General features: G+C 44.9%; 1 protein-coding gene across 9 annotated transcripts in view; it reads right to left on the bottom strand.

Moving 5' to 3' along the window:
* Nucleotides 1-3,932: 3,932 nt before the first annotated feature.
* GPSM1 (G protein signaling modulator 1) overlaps nucleotides 3,933-22,299 on the bottom strand; it is a 258,983-nt gene continuing 240,616 nt past the window's right edge. For all 9 annotated transcript variants that reach the window (XM_069943023.1, XM_069943024.1, XM_069943022.1 and 6 more), the window contains 3 exons: nucleotides 13,902-14,061; nucleotides 8,722-8,930; nucleotides 3,933-6,987 (listed from right to left, as the gene is read on the bottom strand). In XM_069943023.1, coding sequence (XP_069799124.1) covers nucleotides 6,793-6,987; nucleotides 8,722-8,930; nucleotides 13,902-14,061 — 564 coding nt within the window. In that variant the 3' untranslated portion in view covers nucleotides 3,933-6,792. The remainder of the gene's footprint in view (nucleotides 6,988-8,721; nucleotides 8,931-13,901; nucleotides 14,062-22,299) is intronic.

Consider the following 22,299-nt stretch of genomic DNA (forward strand, 5'->3'; position numbering starts at 1 on the left):
GATGCATAGGAGACTCTGACTTCGGCCTTTAATAGACCGGTAGAAAGAAGAGGGGTCAGGAGAGCTGTGACATCACCACCAGCGGGATCCAAGCGGACCGCTGCGGTACACCGATCAGCATTGATAAGTACATGTGGCAGCCTGCAGTTTTGAAGTGAACATTTTACCTTGTCCTCTGCCCGCCGCATCTTTCTTTAGTAAATGGCTTTATAAAATGTCGAGCGGAGAAGATGTCATGCCCCAATCCCAACCTTCCTAACATACTGACAGGCATAATATGTTGGTGTGCATCATCAGATCACTGTGACTGTGCCCATCGGAGTTGTGAAGACTACACAGGGCTGATTTATAGCATGTATGCCCAGAGACGCATGGGTCTGCTTAGGAGCTGTATACACAAAACTGTGGAAGTATTTTAGTCAGAATAATTAGAGTAGCCTCTGTTTTCAACCTGGAGGCTGTGAAGTCACCTATGGTTCCAGCATGGCAGTGTGTAGCAGTCGTGATATACTGGGATTTGTTGTTTCACCCGAACAGGACCTCTGCACTAGATGATAGCTGGTGGTTGTTCTGTATGACACCTACACTGTGCCACAGGTGAGTGATTTGCAGCTTCTTGTCAGCCGCCATCTTATTTACCAGGCTGTGTCTTTCAGTAAATATATATATTTTTTTCCTGATTTCCCTTGGAGCTCCTGTTGCTGTTGGAGGTGACAGACCAGGCTGAAGTGCCGCCAGTAATGAGGCGAGCGTGGCAGCCATCACTCCCACAGCTCTTAAGTGGCGGAGACGCTTGTCAAGTGGACTCTGCGCTGGGTACTTCTGCACATGGAGAGGGAGATGGGTTATATAGCACTCGTCTATGGGACGCCACTCTCCAGTATCTAATGCATATCAACTGATTACATCGGTACAATTAAAAGGGCTCTTCAGATTAATGTTGTATCCGCTAATGGACACAGTGTGCCATGCCGATGTGTTAGGCGGTCGCCCCGTGTGGTTTAAGAATCACATGGGGTGAGTTAATCATACATAGGAATTTTACATCCTGCAAGCTGTGAGACTGATATGGCGGTGTGTATGACATGCCTGTGTGATATCCAGGAGTGAAGTGCGTCGTCCATGTCAGCAGGTGCAGAATGATGGGGGGTCTGAACACAATCTGTCACACCCCGTCAGGTAGGGCGACTCGTGTCCAGTATTAGAGATTCTTCCCAATTCTATATATCCGTTTAAATAACATTTTTAGTCTTTGACCTCTAGGCGACAGAAAATGATGGCTGCTGTGGTGATGTCACACGATGGCACCCATCCACTCTGGAGCAAGGAATATAAGGTAGGTAAGCTTATTTTACGTGTATATGCCTCTATTTGAAATACATCAGCTAGCTGCTGTTTACTGATCTTGCTTTCTGGATTTAGTAGTTTAAAGCATAATAATGTATAGTGAATGGGCTCTAAGTTTTAGTTTCTAATTTTCTAGTTATGGAGATTGGGGGGCATGAAGTGCAGGTTACGTCACATACTTTTATTGTTACGTTTTCCTTATTTTTAGCATTTCTTAGGGGGAAACACGTCTTTTTGTGTCCCCATGGACATTACTCTCATCTCTGACTGCATATTGTGAGCCCCTCCATTGTGACAGGAGGGAAGCACCAGCTGGAGGTCACGTCATTGTCGTGTGCAGGTGAGTGTGATGCTGGGATATGGCAGCATTCTCTGAGCTGTGTGACAGTCAGTAGAGGAGACGTGTAGGACAATGATTGTGTATGGGAACCACAGCCTGTCCTGTAAATCCTGTGCAGCCGTCACGTATGGCTCAATTACAAGCTGGCGCAGGATTTAATAACATTTACAAATGGCCCTCCAGCCTTCCCGCCCGCAGATAATACATTTCTGACACCAAGTTTTCTGGCACTTGTAATGAAAACGATCTCTCGCTGACATTGAAGTTCAACCAGCTGAAGCGGAGAGATTAATGCTGCTTGACAGAGCGTCCTCTGCCCTTTATCAGAGTAATACAATTCTGTGAAACTTCAAGGTAAATCCCTGGAGAGAGGGCTATGTTAACCCTTTCACAGCACACTTAATACACTTCTGTAGTGCCCATGGCAAAAATGGACCAACTTTATCAGTAAGGTGTCCCCCTCTCTGTGTCTGGTAGGTGTAGAATCTCCCCAAATCTAGTGTGTGACTTATCTCTGGTATATCTTAGGTTTAGTGCCCCAGCAGTTTATGGTGTTAGCAGGTGTAGTTCCCCTCACTGCTGCTGAGCGATGAGTTTGTCGCCCCCCCCCCCCCCCCCCCAGTCCCTGGTTTCTAGTGGATGAAGTGCCCCTAATCATTAATTTCTGGTGGGTGAGGTGTCCTCAGTCTCTAGTGGGTGAACCCCCCCCCCCCCCCCCTTTCCAGGTGTTTAGACAGTGACGTGTACCCCATGATTTTACTAAGAGGATGTGTATTAAAGGTTAAATATAATGCATCCATGTCAGTCTTGTAGATTTCAGATGCTGGAGTAAAGAGTATTGCAGGACATAATCTCTACTGTAGTCTTCCCGTGGCTCAGTATCTCTAGTAATTTTTTCACGTTTATCCCACAGAGCTCTGTTCATATCATCCCTCATGTACTCGATGTGCTGTATACTGATATCAGAGCTGACTGCTGCTCCACGCGGCTGTGGGTGAGTAACTTCTTGTAATATTGATTATGTTTGGCAGTAATGATCTGTCCTGAGATGTCACTGCGGTTTTGTGCTGCCTTCATGGTCTATGTATGTGTGTGTGTGTGTGTGTGTGTGTGTGTGTCATATATATCATACATGCATATACACACACACACACACACACACACACACACACACACACACACAGTGGTACCTTGGTTTAAGAGTAACTTGGTTTAAGAGCGTTTTGGTTTAAGAGCTCACAGTTTTTCAAAATTGTGACTTGGTTTAAAAGCATTGCTTTGGTTTAAGAGCTCCCTGTACCGGGTGGGAGCGCGAGTGGGGGAGGGGCAAGGTCTGCATAGCGGAGTCTACAGCACTGTACTCTGACCATGAAAGTCTCCCTCACCTTCCAAATCATAGCAGATCCACTTCAGGCTGGGGCTTGCATCAGAGGACAGGACTGTGGAGGTAATCTCTCCATAGCTGTAACTCCTCTCTCCCCGGACAGAAAGTGCTGCATGTATGTGCCCACATATGTCCTGCTCATTACTTCATGCTCCCTGCAGTCTCTGTCCGCCCTTGTGTTTCCCATCCTCTCCATTACTGTACAGTAACTTATAATATCACATATTCAGCTGTTTCTGAATGTCTTTTTTTTTTACATGTTATTCAGAATAATAAATCATTATTTTTGGGGTGTGAAACAAATTGTCTGCATATCAGTGATTTCTTATGGGAAAGTTTGCTTTGGTTTAAGAGTTGATTTGGATTACAAGCACGGTCCCGGAAGAAATTATGCTCTTAATCCAAGGCACCACTGTGTGTGTGTGTGTGTGTGTGTGTGTGTGTATATATATATATATATAATATAATATAATAAATATATATATATATATATATATATATATATATATATATATATTGTAAATCACCACTGTAGGTTATTACTATCTAGTATCTAGCTGCTTATTTACATCACCCTTGGACACAACCAGATCTCCTCCACTTTCTTCTTCGTGTTGTTACCAAGGGCAATATACCTATAAGCAAGCAAAAAAAGTCACTCCCTACAGGAACATCTGGATCTTCAGAGCGGACATATGCTTGGTGCCTATTGGTCACTTACATTGGTAACAGGTCACAAGTTCAATCAAATGGCTTTTCCCGCTGTATCCATTTATTACCTGTCTATAGATCATTGAGACCCGCTGTGAGGTCATCCCTGTGCCAGGTGAACCCCCCGGGCATCAAGGACACAGTCCATGCTTCTAGACCACAAAATATGTTTTATTCATTAAGCACAATAGAACAAAGTCTTCAGATATTTGGCAGATGTCAGGAAAAAGTCAAGTACCTTTTACATTATTTCATTTTTTTTTTTTGTTAGAAACCAAACTTGGAAAAAAAACAAACAAACTAAAAACAACTCAGCAAATGCACATTGGAAAATAAATAATTTTAATACATTCAAGTATGTGGCGTTTCCGCTGTGTTTAGAGTCCAGCACCCACTTCCAGTTTTGGACTGAGTGCGCCCTCCCCTCCCCATAGCTCGCAGCAGAGGCTCTTGTTATTGCAATCTGTCTCCCATGTGCAGTGTGTGATCTCGTACCATGGATAGAGAAGAGATGCATGGGTAGCGGCTCAGGTGGTCACTCTCGTATACACTGTATGTTATAGAACCTGTGCTTGTCCTGATAGAGGAATCAATGTTGTCTCTTTATCGGCACTCATGCCAGTAGCTCTAGACCTTAGCCAGGGTGCGTTTTGTCTCACGACCCCTGGTTATATTCTCTATTGGCATGTAGATATTGTAGAGAGCGGTTTGCTTAGGCCTCCCCTCTATGAGATGCTGTGGCAGACATGTCCTACCTGCACAGCCATTCGTCTCAATAGCCAACATGAAACGCTTCCTGTGTAGCCAGACTGCAGAGATCAGCCAATGGGCCGCCTCTCATTGCTGGGTATAGTTCTAGGTGTGCACCGAGGATATGGTACATTGTATGCTGTTCTGTGCTGTATATTACATCATATGGACAGTCAGTTACTCCCTTCTACCTGCATACCGCTCTGTAACTCCTATATACATATTCCCAGACACGACAAGTATCTTCTGAACTGTCACAATCCACATTATTATGTAATGAACTCCCATGATACTTGTATGATAAAGTACTGAGAATTATATGATTATAACAGGTGAGTAGTGACCTTATATCATTGCTACACAATTATAATTATCAAACGCTAAGGCTAGTAGACGTCTCTCTATAGTGTCATTGTCCCTGTATCTAGTCACCGCTTTATTAGGGGGTTCCCATATTGTAAATGGGTGGGGATCTGACCTATTAGAATAGAGGACTCCTATTCTGAATGTTAGTGCTAAGCATTCTTTGTCCTACTCAATAGGAATTATAGAAATTGCCACACAGTTCCCAGCAGCCATCTTGCTCTGTATAATGTGACAAGACGGCTTAGATCCCGACATGTCTCCTGCTGACGCTATGGAACAAAAATCTATAATATTCCTCTTATGAGCGGTGTGGGACCTGGTTCTGTATTGTACCATATAGAAAAGATTATGAGAGACAATGTCTACACCAGAGACCTTAAGAGATTAACTATACAACTTTACTGGTACATGTACTTTACATTTCCTCCTATTATAATGTAACTGTATACAACATGGAAGAGGATTCCTCCTACCAGGCGTCTGTATGAAGAGGACTCTGGTCTTCTAGTCTACATGTCACCTGTCATTGCTGCGAGGTGTCACCTAGCAGACATGTCTTATTGGTAATGGGGGGGCACCGTGTGAGTTGTTAAAATCTCTGCCGTCTGTCAGTGAATGGAAACATTTCATGCAAATACATCGGCAACGTGATGAAGAGAAATGGGCGCATCCTTCTTGTGTGATCCACCCTTTACCAAGCAAATCCGTGGCAAAAATCTGCAGTGCTGAAAATCTGCACTGATTCTTTATGCCATTAGTGAATGCATTGGAATCCGCCGCACATTTCTCCTGTTCTGATGGTTTGCTACAATGTGTCATCCTGGAGCCCATACTGTTTAGGTCATATTAAAAATTGCCTAAACTGAAGATACAACTGTAGCAAAATCTCAGCTGTGCAAAAGTTCTCAGCTTCTAGGCCTCAACAAGAAAGTTTCCATTCACTGTACATAAGCAGAGTTATATATAAATTGCAAAGAAACAAATTAAAAACAGTTCTTCCCCTACTTCTAGCATCCAGTTGTACTTTTTGCTCTGTAGACATGGCGGAGGGCACAACCCAGGGCATGTACCCAGAGGGTTAAGCTCGGAGGGCTTGGCCCTCATTGCCTCCCTTTCACAGATGCCCAGTTTTCTGGAAATGAATAGTGGAGACCTTGTGTGACAGACAGATTGCTCCGACACGCTGGAGAATGAGACGTGGCAGTTTATAGCTTGCAATCTCTAGGCCTCATTCACTGAACGGCAGTAAATCTAGGTCAGCGCCTCCCAGCTGCCTCTTGTATTATTGCTAGAACGCTTACAGTAGTACCTGTTAACCTGTTCCCCGCCAGGTCAGACACACACGCGTTCTAGGCGGTACGCTCACATTCACTACGGATGTCACGTACAGTCTCACTTCATTAAAATCCATAAAGATTAAATTACAAAAAAAGAGAATCACTAAGTTACAAAACAACGTCATTATTGCCATTTAGTGAATAAGGCCCTTAGTGACCCGGTCCGGGTAAGCATTGCCCGACATACAGTAGTAACACCATCCTCTCCCACTATAGAATGGGGGGTCATAAACTCCCGTCTGTGACGCCCCCTGTCCGTAACGCTTCCAGTATCTGCGGCTCTGCGTCTATTACTACGCCTCCTGCTATTGCAGATTCTTTCCCGGTGTCTACTACCAAAAATAGTCCTATAAAAATGGAAGGTCCTTAATTTACTAACTGGCCGAAGACACTTGGATATTTCACATACGTTGAACGGTTTGCCTCAGCTATGCAAATACACAGATTTCTAATTTGAAAAGTTGTTCTCTGCTTTCAGATACTACATGGAGACAGATCCTCAGAGGTTTGCTTCCTTTGTTAAAGGCGGGTCTTCATCTGGGCTGAAGAGCTGACACTTAGCTGTTGTTTGACCTCCGTTGACTATTCTGATGTTCGCCGTCTTCTTGGCTGGAAGGGATATCTACTCGCTGTTCATCCATCCTTTTTGCCTGTACTCTCTGGATGAGGCTGAAGAAGTCTTCGTCTGGCATTGTGGGTCCTCTGGGTACGGGGTCTGGGGGGGCGCATCTTTGGTCGTCTATCCGTGAAGACTATAGAGACAGATAAGTGAAGAGAAAATGAATAACATAAAGTGCTTGTTATAATTGACCACCACTAATGCCCAGAACTAAGATCTCCCTTTGTTAGTAGATATCGGACCATACTGTAAGCGTCTCATCATTGTCATCATTCATCTCCATGTTACTTAGCTTAGAATAGAAATCTCTGATCAGTATTAAGGAGTGTCAGCTCTCTAAAGAGCCCTATATCTGGGAGATCAGTAGTGACCCAGTATCTGTCTTATATCTCTGATGTTACAGCAGATTGTTTGGTCTGAATTTCTATTTAACATACTTAGAGGTATTCTCATTAATTTAATGTGCCCCTCTCACTATGATTAAAACTTTTGACATCTCTATGAGAAAACTATTGATCATTTGGGGCCTGGGTGATCACTAGAGTGCTACTCTCCCTGACTCGCTATAGGAGACAAGGCCCATAGATTTACTATAGAAAGTCTTTTGCAGCAAGACAAGTGAACCACTTGTTGACCAGTGCTGAGAAGCGTTCAGTCAAGCGTTATGGTGATCAGTGGATGCCTGAACCTAGACACCAAAACTTTTCATATGGCTCTATATATGCTAGAAGTTTTTCAAAGTTAGTGACATTGTAAGTTGTACAGTAATAAACTACCCCATACTCGCCTAGCCTGGTCATTAGAAAAAATCTTTGGATGTGTCCTAGAAATATATCAAAAGCTTTGATCGTTCATGGTCCGAGAGTTCAGACCGTGAATGATCAGGAAAATGGTCCAGGAGAAGTATCTGTTTATGCATTGTCTCTCACCTCTGTGTCATCTGACCTAGGAGGCCGTATAATGTAAGTCTATGGAGCCGTCTTGCTCCCAAAGACACAGAAAGAGGAGTGAGGCATGGGGCACCGAGTGTCTCTTCTTGATCGGTTGCAGTCTGAACACTCAGATCCTGACCAACTAAAACTTTTGACATGTCTCTGATGTGTGGCAGGTAGACTGTGAATGGGACTGAGCTACGACACCAGACACAGGCCAGCAGTAGAGGTGTTTTCTCATCCTGGACAGACTCACAGAATATGCGATTCACAGTGATGCTTGTGCGGCTCAGGTGCAGCAGCCATGACACCATCCCTATCTATTACTGCTCAGTTCCATCATACATGTACCAGAATAGAAGCCGAACACAATCACAGATGTTGAACATACAAAGGTCTGGAGATCTTTTACACCCATATCAATGGCCATACAGCTGGAGATGCTCTAATTGAAGAGTATATAGCGACAGTCAGAGAGAGAAGCCTTCAGTGATGCGTAATAATGAAAACCTGTGTGCGAGTGCTGGATCCGCTGCTGACAGGAAAATGATCGTCCCTGGAAACTAATGAAAGGGTTTCACACAGAAATTCCCTGCAATTCCCAGAACGCTGGAACCTGATCATTAGATGGCAATGGAAAATCTGTGTAAGAAGGACCGAAAAAGACCACGCACCGCCACACGAGCAACACTGACATGTAACATCATGTGCAGTATAAATAACAATCCCACATGTAAACCACTGCTAACAAAGCTTCACCCAAAGACACATCTGATGATACCAAACAAGTGTGGCCACTAGGGGGCTCTGATCCACCAGAATCTATACCGTAACACTTTGTACTGACCAGTTTAGCTGAATATTTGTAGGATCGGATGGCTTCTCAGTGCTGTACAGTGAGAGGTGATGGTGATGACGCTTCTGCAGATCCTTACCTGGCATTTCATCAGCATGTTGAAGAACTCATCTCCGGGCTCTTGTTGGTCCCCTTCTACTCTCAGATGTCCCATGTTGTTGTGCGTTAAGCGTAGACCGGGCAGATTGCCCACACTCGCCCGCTGGTCGTCCAGACGTCTGCTCTGGGAACTGGCTATCAGGTCAAAAAACTCTTCTGTCTGCGGTGAGGCCATCAATGATGAAGCAGCTGGAAAAGTGAAGGTATAAAGGGTTAACTGCTGCACAATGGAGCCCTGTATGTGAAGGTTACATCATGTATGCTGGGATACAGCAAGGCACAGATAAATGTACATAGTCCTTAGTGCAGGCAGCGCTACAGCTAAAGGGATTGGGAAAGTGACATCTCTTCTGAGAGGGAAGTTGTCACTTTCTTTTACCATCAGCAGCAGCAGCAGTCACAGTAATGTCATGTGTAAAGTGTACCTGTCACTTTAAAAAAAACCCTTTTGATATGTTGTAGAGACTTGTCAAAGGTTTTGACCAGTGGGGCCTGGGTGTATAACCCCAACCAATCTCTAGAATGAAGGGCACACAGCTGAGTATTGCTTCTCCCTGCTCTGTGCACATATGGGCCCACAGACTCTATAGAAGTCCATCTTCATCATGTGGTCTGAGCTGGGAGAGAAGCAGCTTAACATGCACTTCTCCCAGTATATCAAGAGATTAGTGGGTGTCCCAGCACGGAGACCCACAACCGATTTAAAAGTTTTGTCGGCCACCATTCCCAGTAATGTTTCCAAAGTAGTAAAATAGCCTAAAACTGAGCACTAGCAGAGAACTGAGGTTAATAGGGTATATAATGCTCTTCTTGTTGTTGCACCCTCCCAGAATCCCCCTGTGTGGCTCTATCCATGTCCCCCTCAGTAGTTCTGTGAGTGATGTAGCCTTCCTACATTCCCAGCCTTAATCGTGACCTACGGCTCAGTGATCATGTGACAGGGATAATGGCACAGCCCTCCTCCCCATGAAGATGTAAAGCAATGTGGGTCGTCCCCGCTGTGTGACATGACACCAGTCATTACGCCTCATTGTGGATAATGATACCTTTCCCACAGTTCTGTGTAGTAGGTATTGCTAGGCAGTGACTGGTATTAACACATTCAAGGCTAACAAATCCCGTCCTGTAGGTGTAACCGCACATTATAGCACGGCCTGAAATCCCCTGTGCTAAACATCTACAGGTCACAGGACAGGAAGCAACCTGGAACTGACGAAGCCTGGAGCAATGGGAACAGGACAATGGTGGGAGCCAATGTCCAGGCAACTCTCCTGCAAGGCCACAGGGTGGCGCTACTGTGCATCTTCTATGCCAAGAGAGATGGGTCACATAGCTATATGCATGTTATTATGTGAATGGTGACTATATCTCAGGACAGAGCTGTTCTGTGCCATCCTAGGAATGAGTGTCAGGCAATAGCTAGATGGTTGCTGCTTCTTGCTTCTCTTCATTTCCTCCATGTTTCTTCTGTTAGACACACAGTGAGTTACCAGCTATTTTGGGCTATTAAGGTTGTCTCATCCATCTAGATGTCCCCCTTGTTGTTTTATGCTGGGTCCACACTACGTTTTTGCAATCAGTCTTTGATCCGTGTTTCCATTGACTTCCATTATAAAAAAAACAAAAAACGGATCAAAACAGATGTTTTTTTTTAACATACACAAAAACATAGTCAACGTAGACAGAAATATATAATGAAAGTCAATAGATAAACGGATGCACACAATGCAATTGTTTTTTTTTCCCCATCCGTTTTATTCCAAAAATGGATGAAAAAAAACGAACTGCAAAAACGTAGCGTGAACCCAGCCTAAGGGCACATGAACATCATTTGAGATGGTTCTTTACCTTGTACCCTCCCCCCTTTCTTCGAGTTGAGGGACACTGCAAAGAGGCAGCTATGTGTGACACCGCAAGCAGCTCATGTGGAGGAGCAGGAGTGACCACGATCAGCTGATCATCAGGGAGGCTTACTCTTATGGCTTGTTCACACTCTTATCACAGTGACTCTGTATAATGCTGACTGTGTCAGGGTAAAGTATTATTGGTAAGCAGCTTGTATGTCTGGAAACACTTAACATACATGCTGAATGTTTCCATAAAGGTCCATTTGTCTCCTTTTGGCCTCTGTCTGACCAGTGTACTGCAAAAGGTGAAAAGGCTCAGTAGTCCTTTCCATAGACTATCTAGTACCTGATGCCATTATATTCAGTTGGTGATACATGCATTAAATATACACCTCATAGTGGCATCCGTCACCCATAGAATACAATGGCATCCATATTACACATACCTTGTGACCATTCGTCACATTAATGTCCTGTCAGCATCTGTCACAGTATCTATGTAACATATATATGACCGAAGCTTTTCCCAGTGTATTTGTAAAAAAAAAAAAAAAAAAAAAAAAAAAGTTGATGGATCTTTATAGAAGTCTATAGGCTCATCTCTTGCAGCAAGACAGGAAGAGAAGCGCTAAGCCGCACGCTTCTCCCTGCTCATTCTAGCGACCAGTGGGGCTCTGAACAGCCAGAACAATTACAACTGTCTCTAGGACAAGTCAAAGACTTTTTACACTGTGGGATTTTGACCCTTTAGTTACATTTTTTTTGTCTCTCTTTTATAGCGAACCTCATCAGATGACCATCAGAGCTATACTAATATCACTGGTTTCTTTCCAATCACATGACTGCTTTTACAGAGTCTGTAACCTTAAATAATTCTATTCTTCTTACAATTCTTCTTATGTGACCATATGGGCACTTTAATACCCTCTACACCTGCCGTCCAGTCATCTCTGCCATGATTTCAAAGGGGTTATCCAGAATAAGAAAGACATAGCTGCATTCTTCCGACTAAGGATTTGTGTGCGGTATTACAGCTCAGTATCATTGAAGTGAATGGAACCAAGTTGTAATACCACATACAAAACTTAGAACAAGGGGTGGCGCTGTTTCTGCATAAAAGCAGCTATGTTTTTCTAATCCCATCCTCTTTTTACTCTTCATGTTTAAAAGTCTTATTTATGGGTCATTAAGGGGTTAAATTAATAAATCCTGTAACTGCGGGAGAATGGGGGAGGATAGAGACAAGAACACACACAGCAATAGCAGAACTGTCCATTTCAATTGCCTATTAAAGTGATACAGAACGAACAATTTCTAAGTCGTATATTGCTGGCTGCTGAATGTAATATATTGTTCCTCTCCGGGCTATAGATGAGCAAAACCAATCCATCAGAGGTCTGCGAGACCCCCGCTACAACCATTCATTGGTAAGCAGACTTGTTGATGCCTTTGTTAGAATGGTAAAGGTGAGGCACTATAGGTGTGTGTATGTATGTGTATTATATATAATATATATATACACACACACACACACACACATATATAGTGTAAGGAACTGAATGTAATAACAGTGCATAGTACTGTCACCAGAGGCTGAAGGGTTAATATAGCAGATCTATTCTCTGTGAACCCCCAGCGTTTCTGTCTCCTCTATGAGGCGGAGGACCCAGTGACATCCTGGTCATGGCAGCACAGTGTGACAGCCGGTGGCAGGTCCCAGCTGGTTGTGTGTCCCGCCTCGGGCCCCAGAGCTGCATCCGGTTTCTTGGTGATTTGATTTCCTTCTATCCAGACATGACAGTAGAGTGAGCTGATGGGGAAGGCTACGGGGCGGGGGGAGGGAGACGTCCAGCCATGTCCCTGCCATCAGCTGGTGATCTGCTATGATGTGACAATCACCACTGGTGTGAACACATCGCCAGAAACCGCCAAACTGCGCTCACGTACCGTCGTCTGGTCACATTGAGAGCTGAGTCACATCATGTTTTAAAAGCACAAACTGGAAAAAAAGTTGAAAAACCTGACGAAATGTGAAAAAACTTACAGCAACCTACAGAATTGCTGTTTTTTTTTCATGGCGTCCAACTCTGCACATCCATGTATGACCTACCATTGGCCCTGTATGCAGACAGTACTGCACTCCTTGCTTTTACCCCCCCATGTGTCAAGGTGACCTAGAAAATTACTAGAGATAAAAGAACTTGTTCTCGGATAACAAGGAGACGTTCATTTTCTATAGATGTGTGTTGTGCTCTCCGATAGCCGTCTAGTGCTGAATGTACAGATAAGCAGTGTCCTCCATCAGTCCTGGAAGGGCCTGTTATTACTACTGTACTAGAACTCGGTGATCCTAGACCACCAACTGCACTGACCTTCCCCTGTAATATACTGAGAGATGTGACATCACAGGGGACTGTCTAACCATGCCAGCTGTCTACATAGGTGTATGATGTGACGCTAATGCTTGAACACCGGAAAATGTTAGGTTCTATCGAACTGGAACTTTGTCAAACCTTCCGCATCTGATTCCTGATGCCTTCCCGGTCCATGGGGAATTCCCGGTCCCACCTGGAATTCTGGGATACAGCCGATTACCCAAATGTGGAAGGTTCAAGTTTGATAAGAACTTAACTTCTTCCGGTGTTCGATCATCTCTAGAAGTGGGCAGAATAGCATTATCCTGCTCAGACAGATTTGCTATTTAGTGACCCCGCAATGGCTTAAAAAAACAGCACCCTCCGTTCATTCCTATATAGCACAGCCGTGCTTTTTGCTGCCCCTGATACGTCACAGTACACACTGCTGCTGCTGCCAGTCAGTGTCACATGTTAGTCATGTGTACTTCCTTTTGCATATGACCACTAAGGTAATAGCAACAAGCAGTATCACTGGAGTAGGAGCGAGTGGAGGGTGAGTATGCCACCGGCTGCCCCAGAGAAATTTGTTTGAAAGGGGTAAAAAAACAAAACAAAAAAAAAAAAACCTTACATTTAGATAAGAAGGAGCATGTAAGGGTAAATGTATGTATTCTGGTGTATTAGTACTACTGTGTTTTGTTTGCATGGGTTTTCAGTGATGAAATGATCAATAATCTGCCAAATATCTGCCATTTTGGCTGTTTCAGGATGTTGTTCTCCAACCTGTGGCTCTTGTAAAACTTCTACAGTTCCCAGCATGCCACTGGCAGGAGTTGTACATTTGCCCCAGCTAGAGAGCCACAGGTAGGAGACCACTGTTTGAGGGTTTGCACCATGTCCATCTCAGTCCTTGTGGTGACAATGGCAGTGGTGTTGTATGGGTAATAGTGACTCACATATCCGGTCGTCCAATGGAGGCACAGGTGTCGATGTGGGCTCGGTCCCTCCGCTCTGGCTTTCTTCTAGCGTACATCTTTGATCATCCATCCGGTTACTCTGAAATTTACTTAAGAGGTCAAAGAAGCATTCTTCATCAGAAGGAGCCCGATTGATTTTCTGCAAAACAATTCAGAGAAGCTCATTTAATACGGTTTTCCTTGGCTCTTGCCGCCTCTCAGGGCTACGTCTAGAGCGATCAATGCTGCGCGATTCTCCCTTACAGTAACTATTGATCAGAGCCGGGCGCGCGCCCCACATCAGTCTATGGCGTCTGTGCGCACAAAAATTTCTTTTACTGCATAATATTGAAAATAAATCCCAATGATGCTGTCAGTCCAGGCCATCAGACCCGCGGTCAGGACTGGATTGGAGCCCTTGTTATGACTGTCTAAAGCTGGGTTATAATGGACAGCAAAAATCCAGTGTTGGTTTTTCCTACTGTCTTTTATTGTAGATGAGGGTGAGAAACCATTGTGTGTGGGAAGTCTTAGGATTATACTAGGAATTCCCCAGTATATAGTGGCAGTGACCTGTTGTCCTTTGGCAGGCACCCTGTTTGGAGTCCTAGAAGGATCAGTCTGAATGATAATGTATGTAATGACGTCGACCCTCAGCCCTCCCCATAATAATCCACTATATCTGATGGGAATACACAGATCTGCTGTCAGTTCTCAGCTATCTGCAGGCGCCATGTGATTGTGGACGTGTCAACACTTATAGATTTATTGCAGATTTATCTTGTGACTTCCCTATTCTCTCCCAAGTGACGGATGTAACGATGAATTACCTGTATACACGGACAGCAATCGCTTATTTGTTTTTATCCTACCTAGAGACAGATGGCGGCGCATTCTCTGGTATCAGAGGTGAGGGGAATACTGTCCCTGCAGGGTTCTCTATATACATCTAATATAGCTGCCAGTCTGGGACATGAGAAACATGATTGGACCTGGACTCGCAGCCATATTACCCCAGTGTGAAACCAGCTCTAGGCTCTGTTCACACATAGCAGATCTGCTGTGGAAAATGTCTGCAGGAAATCGGCAGGGAAATTTACAAGACAAATCCCTGTGGATTCTGGTGACGTGATGTCATTGCAGGAGGCCGCTCGTACTGGGACTGACAATGGACTCTACTCTGTGCATTAGATTTCTTCCTATCCTATCCCCTTTGCTGCTACTCTCTTCTACTGCTTATGTCCATTCTTCTGACCTGCAATACATTAACTGGTTAAACGCACATTAAGGTGCCAGTTCGGGTCATCAGACCTGTGGTCCGTAGTAATGGATACAGAAATACGCATTTAACACGCTCATGTGAAAGCAGCCATAGGCAGACAACATCTAATATGACATGATGGAGGTATAGGTTAGTGCCTGGACCTGACCTATGATCCCGTTACCATCTCCTATACACGACAGCCCTGTATCTGACAGAAAACGAGTGATTCCACCAACTTCACTATGTTAGGGATGTGTAGTCATTTCGGTATACATTTTGGGAGAAGCCCCTGTTCTGATGAGGTCAGTGAAGCACCGAGTCACTCAGACATAATAAAAATCTACAACTTCCATAGCAGAGAAGAGTGTGTGAGCGGTAAGAGGCGGCCATAAATATGGATTGATCCTGTTAAAAGCCACTTCAGTCCTGCCGGCTGCTTTCCGGGCCCCTTTACATATAACGCACTGGCTCAACATTAAGGGTCCTTCAGGAAATAAGTGGCCCCCGTACGCAGGACATCACCACACAAGACTCTCCTTGTCATTTAGTCATTTGCAGGAGACTAATGAATGATGTGGTGGAGGAGCGAGCGGCACGGGGCTCTTCATTACATGGCTGCTATTGGAAGCGGCTGATACACATTTACAGCCGGATTGTACGGTCGGCCCCTTGTGTAATGATAATATACAAAGCACATGATGAATTAGTCATGGGGGTCCTCTGGGGCTTTCACATATAAGTGACCTCCAACTACTGGAAAACAACAGCTACGTAGAAGATAGAGGGGAAGCAATCTCAACCTGACACCTCGGGGGCCCATACTCCAGTGTAACGCACAATTATATGAGCATGCTGAATAAAGCCATCTCCCCATACAACTACGGTTGCTGTTTGGGCTCAGTAATCTCACAAGCCTTTAAGGCCTCATCACAGATTCCATTTAAAGGAGTTATCCAGCGGTACAAAAACATGGACACTTTCTTCCAGAGACAGCACCACTTTTGTCTACAGTTCAGGTGTGGTTTGCAATTAAGCTCTGTTCACTTCAATGGAACAGAGTTACAAGATCCCACCCAATCTGGAGACAAGAGTGGTGCTGTTTCTGTAGTGCTGAAAAATAGAGCCGGATGGTCCATTGCACAGCGGATCCTACTGACTCTAAGAAGGGTTCAACGCGGGTGTGAATATAGCCCGGAGCAGCTTTCACATCAAAGCTATCCATTTAAAATAACGTAAATTATTCCAATGTATACCATGGTGCACCCACTTACTCTAATGGGTTGAACTTTTTAATGGTAATTATGGTGGTGGACAGTCTTGGTTCGGTCAATGACCTATACCCTTCATCTTCCTTTCTCTTTAGCTGCACACATTCTGTAGAACTTGCTACTAACAATCTAAGTTTTAAGCGAGTCTGTCAAAAAAGCGTGTCTGTATCTGTATAATACATCGTTGCATTTGCAGGTGAAAAAAGCCAGGTCACCAGTACACGAGTACAGCTGTAGTCTCTCCTACAGGCAGTGTAGGGTATGAATGGTTTTGCTCCATGACTTGTCTTAGAGGATTTGCACGCTGAGGAGGGGGAGGGCAAATGATATAATGTCACATAATATTTATGTATTTGGTCTCTAATAGTAGAGAGTGTTATACAGCAGGCTGAAGGTCTGTTCCAGGTCTGATATAGTCCATGTGCTTCACGTCTCTGAGACAAAAAACATTCACCGTCCGAGGACATTCAGAAACCTCTCGCATGGTGGGAAGTAGATATCAGGGTGTCAGAGGTTTTGCTAGACACATCAAGTGTCTGATGGGTAAAATAACCTGCAAAGCTACAATAATTCCGCCCCAGGTCCCTTTCTTCTGCCTTTTATGCATTGATAATGGATTTAGAAGATAGGAGCGAGGAAGCATGGTGCGGCAGGTCACACACAAGGCAGAGGAGACACGAGACTCGACCCTGGAAAACAATATACACCTGTCACTTATCTGCATCACAAATCCCACAGCAGATCTGCACCATGTAAACTACCAGACAGATACTGGGATTTTTCATTGGGGCAGAATTCTGATTTATTTCAGTGCAGAAGCCACAAAGATTCTGAAAGGAAATCGGTGTGAAATCCTGTTGTGTGAACAGGCCCTTCGGCAAGTTCACTTATCTCTACTTAGGGTGGCCATAAACCTTCAACTGCTCGTCCAACAGCTATTTCTCCCGTCCTTTCCGCACACATGAACATTTAGCATAACTTAAAGCGACTCTGTACCCACAATCTACTCCCCCCCCCCCCCCCCCCCCCCCCCCCAAACCACTTGTACCTTCGGATAGCTGCTTTTAATCCAAGATCTGTCCTGGGGTCCGTTCAGCAGGGGATGCAGTTATTGTCATAAAAACAACTTTTAATCCATCAGCGCTGTTACTAACGGCCGGGGCTTACATTTGTATATGCATTAGGCTGGCAAACCCTCTCTGTCCTTCCTCCCCACCCTCCTCATCATTAGGAATACTCCAGGCAGATTGCTTCCTATTCCCCACCTGTGTGTATAATGAACATGGGCTGGATCGTTTAGACACCTGTGCAAAGCTCAAACAGCAGTAAATGTTCCTGGATCATTCCTAATGATGAGGAGGGTGGGGAGGAAGGATGGAGAGGTGGTGCCAGCCTAATGCATATACAAATGTAAGTTCCAGCCGTTGGATTAAAAGTTGTTTTTAGGACAATAACTGCATCCCCTGCCGAACGGACCCCAGGACAGATCTTGGATTAAAAGCCGCTATCTAAAGGTACAAGCGGTTTGGGGGGGACAGATTGTGGGTACAGAGTCGCTTTAACAATAATGTGTTCCCTATTGGGGAGAGGTAAACAGACAATTTTACAGTCTATCTCTCCAAGAACAAAAGGGTTGAGCAGTGAAAATCCGTTAGACCCAACCACTATCTCCACAGGTTGACAGTGTCTTGGGAGACCACCATGTACTTTATACTACTGACAGCCGAACCCATCACCAGCAATATAAAGTGCAGACAAGGCGATGGGCTCCAGCTAAGGGGTAGTAGTAGGAGCTCATCTGCTGAGCCGTTACAAAACTTGAACATTTATGCAACTGACCTCGACAAATGATCACAGGATCGTTCATGTTACCCTTTAAATTCATTGTTGTTGCCCCTACATGACCTGTTTACACAATCTGTGGCTAACAATGGTAACACATTATGGTAACAGCACAGTAGACTACATAAAGCCAATGAATCAGCCTTTACTCATCCATCATTGAGCCTTTTGGCTTGTTTCACTTGTTCATCTACTATCTGTGTATTGTATTATGAGTGCATGGTTTGTTTAGAATGAACTGCAGGGGTCCAGGTGTTTGATTGTATGGCCCCTATGTTGTGCATAGAACATGCAGATGAAATCACAGTTTCCAGAGGCCAACAGCAGGTAAAAGTGCCATATTACCTGCAAAACCATTGGCCACTGTATTCAGACATTGTAACATGAGGAAGGAAAGCACCATCCTTATGAGAGGAAGGGCTTAACACACAGTCTCCTCGGCTCCTGTCAGTTCAGTGTCTTGTTTTGTAACTATTTCTGATCCTGTCAGTGCTGCCGCACAGACCTACATATATTGCTGATTATTGGAGCTAAATGTTAGCAGGTTAGACATAAGCAGACAAACTTTAAAGGGAACCAGACGGCACAGTATAGCTCTGCAGTACAGATCCCTGAAGCTACCAGCCACGTCTGCAGTGGTAGCGTTACAGTGAGGAAAAAGTAGTTTAATTCAGCCGCTTAAGGTCGGGAGCGGGGCGGCAACTAGTCATCTGGGGAGGGAGCTACCAGTGACTAGTCACCGCTGTCTGCCTGTCAGTGCGCAGTGCAGGGATGATTGACAGGTAGAGAGACTGATTAGTTGCTGCCCCTCTCCCGTCCTCCTGCAGCGAAATAAGACTAGTTTTTCCCCACTGTAAAACTACTGCCGCAGACATGGCTGGTAGCCTCGGGGAGCTGCACAGCGGAGCTATACTGTGTAGCAGGGAAACATATCAGCAGAATCGTGCTGATTGGTTCCATTTAAGAGGTGAGGGGTGTCCAGGACCCCTGCAACCCACTGGAGAGCACCTAGGTATAATCCAGTATGAATATGTTACCACAATGTCAGTCAGATCAATGTCCCTTCACACCAGTATAGGTACGTGCAAGTGCAGTAGTATAGTTATGTGTCTTAACTAGATGACACAAGAGCGAATCTGTCTGGACGATGACTCCACAACACACAATAACTCCGCGCCAGGTGCCGCCAACCCGAAGCATCTGCTATACACACTGCAGTCAACAGGAAGTCCAGAGCAAACAACAGCAAGAAGTTCTGATTCCCCAGAGACAAGTTGCAGGCTGCTGACCTCATATGTTACAGGAATGTGAAGGTTTTCTTCCTGTGCTCTGCTAGGATCCAAGACACATGCTGATGGAAGGCCAACCATAAATCCACTGGTGTCAGCTGTATAATGAGGGACAGGGAAATTGTTCCTGCGCCTCCAGGGGGCAGGACGTGCACTCTGTACATGACAAATGGCCAGGTTGGCAGCTGTAATCACCAGTCCTCTATGGCACCGTCCTCCCATCCCTCATTCTTCCCTGTGTGACTCATGGCCGCCCTCTGGTCACATAGAGGATCTTCCCTTGGTTCTTGGATAGAGGCCCCATCCCTCCAATGCTCTGCTGGCATTTGGCTGCAGTCTGATGTGCACATAGCCGACTTTCCACTGGGAGACGTTGCAGCACATTGTCGCCAATTACAGTAAAAGCACCGGGGCTCCTGTAACCAGCGCACGTATGTCACTGTCATTGTGGCTTTTCTTCCAAGGCAACTACATTAATCCTTTCATTTTCCAGGATGAGCCATCTAGAGATGTGGCAGGCCTCCAAATCTGAGGAGCGGCCTCTATCCAGTGATCTCCACAAGGGAGGGAAGCAGAGACAGTCTTTTCTGCTGCAGATGATCAGCCCCGCTTCCCCATAACATTACATAGATTTAGGATGAATCTTATGAGATGGTGCTGGACATTGCTGTTCTCTGCATTCTTTATGTAAGAGCAGACGGGGAGAAGCTGCATCTCATAGGGTTACACTGAGACTGCGGGCTGAAGCCAGTGTCACTGGTCTAACATTTGCTGCACTTACAGAGGACTCAGCAGAGACACTGCAATGCCATCAGCCTTTGCCCCTCTATCTTCAAAGGCAGAGGAGAATGTAGACTGTAATATATATATATATATATATATATATATATGAACAAAATTTGCAATTAGTTTTTATTAGATTTTTGTAACCATTCTGCAGCTTGCATGGATCACAGGCTGCTCAGTTCTACTCAATGTCATTCCTGTCTCCCTCCTTTTCCTAAATGGCAATCTAACCTAAATCTGATTTGAGATGCTATTATTTGATTTGAGATTAGATTGACATTCAGAGAGACAGGTGGGGTCGGCCACAGAGACGGGTGACAGGACTGACAATGAACAGCGCGGAGGTTCTATCCCTGGGTATACTCCGCGGCCGCCACCCACCACACAGCGGATCTGCTAATTTCCTCATCTGGGAATTATATCTCTCCCAGGAATACATCTACTAGAAGGCATCATTTACAGAGGAGCTCCCTCAGCAGCGGAGGTGTACAATGTTCTGCATACACATAAACCCTATGGGGGGGGGGGGGGGGTCTTCATGGTCTATGAGAACTAGATGATCTGTAATGAGTAGATGTATTTCTCTACAGATGTACAATGATCAGCGGATCTCTAGAGAGCTACTGCAGGAGGCCTTCCTAAATTGTAGAAATACGGATTACAATTGTGTTTTACATATAAGTGATCTTCATCTCTGTTCATCCTGATCCTCCTGATGCACGAACAGAATGACAAAACTTATGCAGACAGACCAAAGGCAATACAAATCTATATGGATAAAGCCCCATTCACATCTTGCTTCCAATGTACATACACAATGGGGGAGATTTATCAAACATGGTGTAAAGTGAAACTGGCTCAGTTGCCCGTAGCAACCAATCCGATTCCACCTTTAATTTTTCAAACACTCTGTGAGGAATGAAAAGTGGAATCTGATTGGTTGCTAGGGGCAACTGAGCCAATTCTACTTTACACCAGTTTGATAAATCTCCCCCATTGTGTCTATGGAGCTCCACAAGTATGTTCTCATGGCCTTTGGCTGGTTAAAAAAAAGTATACTTCAAAATAGTTAGAAAAACCTCTTTTCAAAAACAGCGCCATGCCTGTCCTCAGGTTGTGGGCAGTATTACAACACGTCTTGGTTTACTTTAATGGTGCTGAGCTGCAATACTGCACACAAACTGAGGCAAAGTGTGGCGCTGTTTCTAGGTGAGACCAGCTTAGTTTTTCTAATGGTTGATAACGCCTTTAAGAGTGTTTTGGCTGCCAAGAAACAGGGAATTGACACTTATTGTACAAAGATGACTCTTTTCTCTATAATATTTCTGACCACTATACGGCATCAGTCACGGCCTCCATTACACTTATAGGTCACAGCGTATACATCTTTCATGATGTAGTAACAGATCAGAGTCTATACAATGTAAATCTATGGTATAATGAGCGCAGACCCGCAATGAGCGCTGTCATGTGTATGGGAATAACATAGGGTGTCCCGGGGGGATCGGGTCAGCCTAACTCAGCAATGCATGTGATGGGCAGTCAGGATGAGACTACACGGAGGTGCTACCAGACATCTTCCTCACATCCGCTGTGCACTTGTTAACAGGTCAGAGCCCTTCATTAGAGGCGGCGGTGGGAGCGGAGGAGACTGCGATAAATGTTACATGAAGAGTGCAGGGGCAATGAAGCTTAGAGGAGCGCTGCTCCGGCTGCAGACAGAGAACATGTTCTTCAATTTGAAAACATCCCAGAAGGATTTTAATTCGTTCACAATGATCAGAGCTGCAGATCCATTGTCAGAAGAGACACCTACCCGCCCTGAGCTGTCACTTGTATCACAGGATACGGTTATTATGTTGTAACCCCCCCCCCCCCCCCCCCCAGTACCTGCTGCACAGGGAGACCCCCACCAGCCTGCCTCTTATGTAAGGAATGGAGTCATCACA

This window comes from Dendropsophus ebraccatus, chromosome 10 (assembly GCF_027789765.1).
Source record: "Dendropsophus ebraccatus isolate aDenEbr1 chromosome 10, aDenEbr1.pat, whole genome shotgun sequence".
NCBI classification, from domain to species: domain Eukaryota; kingdom Metazoa; phylum Chordata; class Amphibia; order Anura; family Hylidae; genus Dendropsophus; species Dendropsophus ebraccatus.